This window comes from Eptesicus fuscus, chromosome 20 (genome assembly GCF_027574615.1).
Source record: "Eptesicus fuscus isolate TK198812 chromosome 20, DD_ASM_mEF_20220401, whole genome shotgun sequence".
Taxonomy (NCBI): Eukaryota; Metazoa; Chordata; class Mammalia; order Chiroptera; family Vespertilionidae; genus Eptesicus; species Eptesicus fuscus.
In genome coordinates this window covers 40,973,966-40,979,567 of record NC_072492.1, presented here as the reverse complement: position 1 = coordinate 40,979,567, position 5,602 = coordinate 40,973,966, and the positions used below count along the sequence as shown (strand labels likewise).

General features: G+C 56.5%; 1 protein-coding gene across 1 annotated transcript; it reads right to left on the bottom strand.

The window, feature by feature from the left end:
* Positions 1–1,403: 1,403 nt before the first annotated feature.
* HOXB13 (homeobox B13) lies at positions 1,404–3,229 on the bottom strand. The gene is made up of 2 exons (XM_008153856.3): positions 2,629–3,229; positions 1,404–1,657 (listed from the first exon to the last, which is right to left on the bottom strand). Exons 1-2 carry the CDS (start codon positions 3,227–3,229, stop codon positions 1,404–1,406), a joined length of 855 nt encoding a protein of 284 aa, XP_008152078.2.
* Between the last annotated feature and the right edge of the window lie 2,373 nt (positions 3,230–5,602).

Sequence of the window (5,602 nt, the reverse complement as noted above, 5' to 3'; positions counted from 1 at the left end):
CTACCTAGATCCCCCAGCCCAGGCTGCAGGAAGATCCAGCATGAACCTGCTGGCTTTGCCGCCGCCAAGCTAGCAAGTTCCACCAGGCGCTGTGCCTCCGTGTAGGACATCAGGGAGCTGGCACAGAGGCGGAGAGTTTCTGGCTCCCCAAACAATGGGTCTGACCCAGGTTTCTGGGATTCGGCACTCTGGGTCTCTGTCTGCACGACCCAGGGAAAAGAGTTGGCACCAACCCTTCATCCACCCACCGGGGGCTCAGGGAACAGGGGCTGAAAAGTGAAAAGAAAAGGAAGTCTGTGCCCATGTCACCAAGGCCGCATGGCGTCCCCACCATGAGCCTGGATCTTTGGGCTTCTGTCACCTTGCCAGCCTCAGTTCTTGCACCCACAAAAGGGCCTAGTGCATCTCCCAGCTGACCAGCTGAGGGCCCCCAGCTCCTCTGGGTGGCATGAGGAGGCAAGCAGAGGAGAGAGGGTGGGAAATGGGGCCATTTTCTGGGGTTTTCTCTCCTGGCCAGCTCTACTAGCATGCTTGGGACATACTTGCCAGCAGGGTAGGATTCTACTCTTTGTGCCCGGAAGGGACCGTGTTAGAAGACCACGGATATCTGTTTCACACGGCTCCCAAATGTCCAATGAACCCTGGCCTGCTTAGGTCAGAACCACCAGGAACCTTAGGGGAAGACTAGGGAAGTTTTGGGGCAGAAGTGAGAAATGGTGACCTATCCAGGCACTTGCCCAAACTCCATTTCTCTGGAAGAAGACGATAGACCAGGGAGGGCAGCCTGCTGGCTTCCTTTTCACACAAGGACCCAGTAAGTGCAACCTATGGGGTGGGCAGGGGGGGGATAGAGAGGCACCCTCCAGCATGGTCCATCCTGCTGTCATCTTAGGGGTGACGCTGCCTTATCTCCTCTCCCCTGCCGGCACTGGGGTGAGGGGTGGGCTTTGGAAATGGAAGGGGATCCACAGGAAGCTTCCCGGTCACCGTCTCCTTCCAAGTTTATTCGTGATCAGTGATCAGTGATCAGTTCATTCCATGACAGCGGTTTGTAATGCTCCGCAGAGCTCTAGTAGAAAGAATGAGACTAATTATCATGGCAACTAGGACTGGTTATGGTGACGATGGCCACGGCCAGGGTGAATGCTAATGACTGGGACAGGTCCTTTGGGTCGTGTCACTCTGGCAGCTGAGGCTTTAACTTGGGCCTCCGTGGCTCACTGGGACATATGGGGTACTCAGGTTGTCCCTGGGAAATGGCACAGGAGCCATGGCCTGAAGGAAGTGTCACCTCTGGGGACCCCTCAACAGAGTCCTGGGTCCCAGCCTGTCCCTGGCAGGTTCCTGGTCTCCCCAAGATGCCGCCCACCTTCCCCCACCACCTCCCCAGCCAGAGAGCACCCTCACAGAGTTGTGTTGGTCTTGACCTTGGCAAGGACCTTCTTCTCCTTGACCCTGCGATTCTGAAACCATATGGTGATCTGGCGCTCTGAGAGGCTGGTGGCCACCGAGATCTTGCGCCTCTTGTCCTTGGTGATGAACTTGTTAGCTGAATACTCTCGCTCCAGCTCACGCAACTGCCCCTTGCTGTAGGGAATGCGCTTCTTGCGGCCTCGGTGGAAGGTGCAGCCTTCTGGAGGGTGCTGAGCGCTTGAGTCTGCCAGATGGGAGAGGGAGGAAGAGAAAGACACATTCAGATCCCCACCGACACACAGACCCAGGCCCCAGAAACTAAGGCACCCTGCAGGCCACCCTACAGTCTCATGTGCACCCCCACTGCCCCAAAGCACCCAGGGATACCTGGGCTTCTGGCTGGTTCTCTGATCACCTCTCAGCCTTGGAAAGAGCAGGCTCCTATAGGCCACCCTCACCCATCCCTGCCCTCACACCAGCAAGTCTGCAAATACACCCACTACATACAGCCAGACCTTTGCCCACAGTCATATACATCCACCCTCACGAATTCGAGACTCTTGGCCACCCTTATAGATTCTACAGGCAAATTCTGTACAGAAGGGAACACGTTTCTGCTCCTACTCCCAACACAAAACACACACACACACACACACACACACACACACACACACACACACACCAATGCACATACCTAAGTTATGACTGAGGAAAATCTAAATTTTCCTTTGGAAACTGAAAAACTCATCAAAGAGAAAGTGAGGGGTTGTATTCTTTACAGACTTTCCGATAACTGTTCCCAACCCCTTCCCACCCCCCACACTCACTGAATTGAGAGTTACTTAGCCCTTGTGTGGAATTAAACTGGGATCTGCTGGGCAGGGACACCCTAAGCCCCATCCAACGGCAAAGACAGCCAACTACTGGGATATATTGAGAGGCCTGTGGCAAGGCCTCTGGGGTTCTGTGAAGGGGCCTGGTGGCCTCCGGCTGCAGATGGTCCCCAGCTCCGGCCCCTCACACTGACCTGGGGGGGACCTCCACCCAGGCTCTCGGACTACCTGGACCCTCCTTCAGAGTCCCCATAGCCCAAGGGGCTCACCAAACTCCTCCTCCCCAGCCTCAGGTCTCCCTCTTCCTCCCAGGCAAGTGCCAGCGGGGTCTGCAACCCCGCGGCGTGGCGCCCAGGGGACCCAGAGGAGTGAGTGAGGTTACCTGCAAAGGCCGTCTTCCAGAAGGACCCCGGCGGGTTCTGGTCTCCCGGGCAGCACATCTGGCTGTTCCAGCCCCCGGGGAGGGCCCAGGGCTGGTAGCTGTCCACGGGCAGCAGGGCGTCGTGGCGCGGCTCCCCGGGGGCGCCCAGCGTCTGCACCACGGACACATCTAGGTAACTGGCCATCGGCTGGTAGGGTGCCGGGTACCCCGGGTAGAAGGCGAACTCGGCGTGGCGGCCGGGGTAGTCCTCGGCGGCCGCGGGAGGCTCGGCGGGGTAGGCGGCCAGCGCGGCTGCCTGGGCGCAGGGTTTCAGCGAGCCGCGCGCCAGGCGGCAGGAGTAGTACCCGCCTCCGAAGTAGCCGTAGGGCACCGGAGCTGGGGACGCCCCCTGGGGCGCCCCGGGACACGGGTGGCACTGCTTTGGAGGTTCCGAAGAGCCTGGCAGATCCAAGGGGGCATAGTTGACAGCTGGCATCAGCGTGGGCGCCGCCGGGTGGCTGGCCAGCGGGGAGTGGGCGAGTAGATTCCGGCTCCCTCCCGCTCCCAGCAAGCCCTCCAGGTCCTTGGCCCCATCCGCGGCGGCATAATTGCCCGGCTCCATGGGGCCGAGGGTCGGCTCATGGGGTGCTGAGAGCGGGGGATGCAGGGGGCACCCAGCTCGCTCTCCCCACCGGGCCCTGGGAATCCAAAGCGTTTTAAATCACTCCCAGCGCCAAGGGCGCCAGCGCTGGCTCGGCCCGGCCGTCCTGACGCAGGAGACGCAGGTGCCCGGGCCCTCGCGCTGATTGGCCGCCGTCTGGGGGAGAAGCTAATAAAGTCTTCGTGGCAGAAATTGCGAAAATACTTTAACTCCCCCCTTTCCCTCTCCTCTCCTCTCCTCTCCCTCTCTCCCTTCTCTCTCTCTCTCTCTCTCTCTCTCTCTCTCTCTCTCTCTCTCTCTCTCTCTCTCTCTCTCTCCTCCCACCCCCAAAGTGAGAGAGATGATGGGTGTCCTTTCGCTGCTTTCCTGGGGGGAGGGGAGAAGTGGGGGAGACGAAGGAAGAGCGGACAAGGAGCCCCCCCCCTCCTCCGTTGCTCCTTTCCCTCCCTGGCTCTGTCTCCTGCGCTTCGGCCGGTTTAACGAGAGAATAAAGCTCTCCCCATAAAGTGTCTCTCCCGTGGGGGAAGGGGAGTCGGGGGTGGAGTCGGGAGGCCGCTGGGCCTGCAAGGGGAACCTGGGAGTGCGTGCGCCTGGGCCAGCGGGAGCAAGCCACTGGGAAGGAAAGGGTATTTCTGGGGGCCCTTTCCTTTGGGTCCTGGGTGCTAGCATCCCCGTCCACCCCAGGTGCCCCTCCCATCCTGGATGCACTATAAGCGGCTCCTGGTCCCAGGAAGTGCCTGGGACGCCCCTTCCCCAGAGACCCCAGCGACTGCGCCACACAGCTCGGCTGGCTCCGGGATTGGGTTGGGGCAGAGAAAGAGGAAGGAGGACAGAGCTCCAAAGAAAGCGAAGAGAGATCTGGAGCCTGGGGCACAAAAGGTTTAGACTTAAAGGGGAAACGGGGCTTCCAGACCTGGCCCGTGAGAGGGGCTCTGGATTTCCGTTTAAGGATGGAGAAAGAGGTAAGGAGAGAAGACGCACAGGACATGTGTTCAGAGAGAGGGGTAGAGGCAGAGACAGAAAGAGGAGAGCCAGGGACAGCAGCAGGAAGAGGGAAAGAGACGAGTTGAAGGAGGGGATGGGAGAGGACCTTACAGAATCCTGGGATACCAGTGGGAAAAGATCATTCCTTCCCCCATCTATGAGAACTAAAGAATTTCCAGGAAGTCGGGCCTGATTACCTAACTGGCCATGAACTAGTTGTGGGGTTCTGGACCCCAAGAGCACAGGAGCCTGGCCTGGGTGCCGATGCCTCTCTGCCTGCAGTCCTCCTCCCTGCCTCTGGACACGTCCACTCAAGCTGAGAGGCCAGAAAGGCCAGCACCTGTCTACTCCCTACAGGCTCTACATTTTCTCAGACGGAAAGGGGATGAGGGATGGGGGAGGGGGCCCCCACCACCGGAGAAATTGCTGGAGGCCCCTCTGATGGGGCCTATTGTGCGGTGTAATTCAAGAAACTAAAACTGCTTTGTTTCACAAATCTGAGGCTTTGTGTTTCTTCGCCACCGCGCCCAAATCAAATCTGTCCAAGTCCACTTTTTCTAGAACCCCCAGTTTTTTTCTGGGGAAGACAGGAATGATTCCATTTTGCACGGGGGTCATGGCAATTATTTAGAACAGACCACCCTGAGCTCTAGGTGGTTTCGGTCATGCCCACTCACCAACTTGAACCTGAACTTGAGCCATCTTTCCAGAATGGGCCCGTGCAAACTGGAGTTGCAGGACTGTAGGGGAAATTATAGACCACCTAGAACAAATATTGCTGCCAAATATTCCTGGCCAAGTAGCTCAGTTGGTTATAGTCTCATCCTGATATGCCAAGATTGTGGGTTTGATCCCTGGTTAGGGCACATACAAGAAGCAACCAATGAATGCATAAACAACAAGTGGGACAACAAATAGATCTCTCTCTCTCTCTCTCTCTCTCTTTCTCTCTATATTTTATTGCCTTTGAAAACCACATGAGAGAAAACGGAGGTGTCTCTTCAAAGGGTCTAGGCACTTTTGCTGTAGCATCTCTGTCTGTAGACATCTTTGCTGCAAATATTTTTGCTGCAAACATTTTCACCATGTAACTCATTGGCTTAAGGCAAATTTGCCTTTAAAAAAGATAAAATCACAAGAAATAAAAGAGGGATGTTAAAAAAACAGACATAACAAAATTAAAAAGGCTTTATTGAGAAATACAAAACACTAGCATATATTTCAAATGTGTGTAGATTCATGGCAATCCTGTGCAAATAGCCGATTTTCTTTTGTGGATTGTATCTAAGCAGTTGTCTTCATTGTATGGGAACTGTGGGTTCGACTTGGTGCCCTCAAAGAGAGCCCTCA

Coding starts and splice junctions, on each gene's coding strand:
- HOXB13 (XM_008153856.3), bottom strand. CDS start 3,229: ATGGAGCCGGGCAATTATGCCGCCGCGGATGGGGCCAAGGACCTGGAG. Junction 1,658..2,628: donor CTGGAAGACGGCCTTTGCAG/GTAACCTCACTC, acceptor CCCATCTGGCAG/ACTCAAGCGCTCAGCACCCT.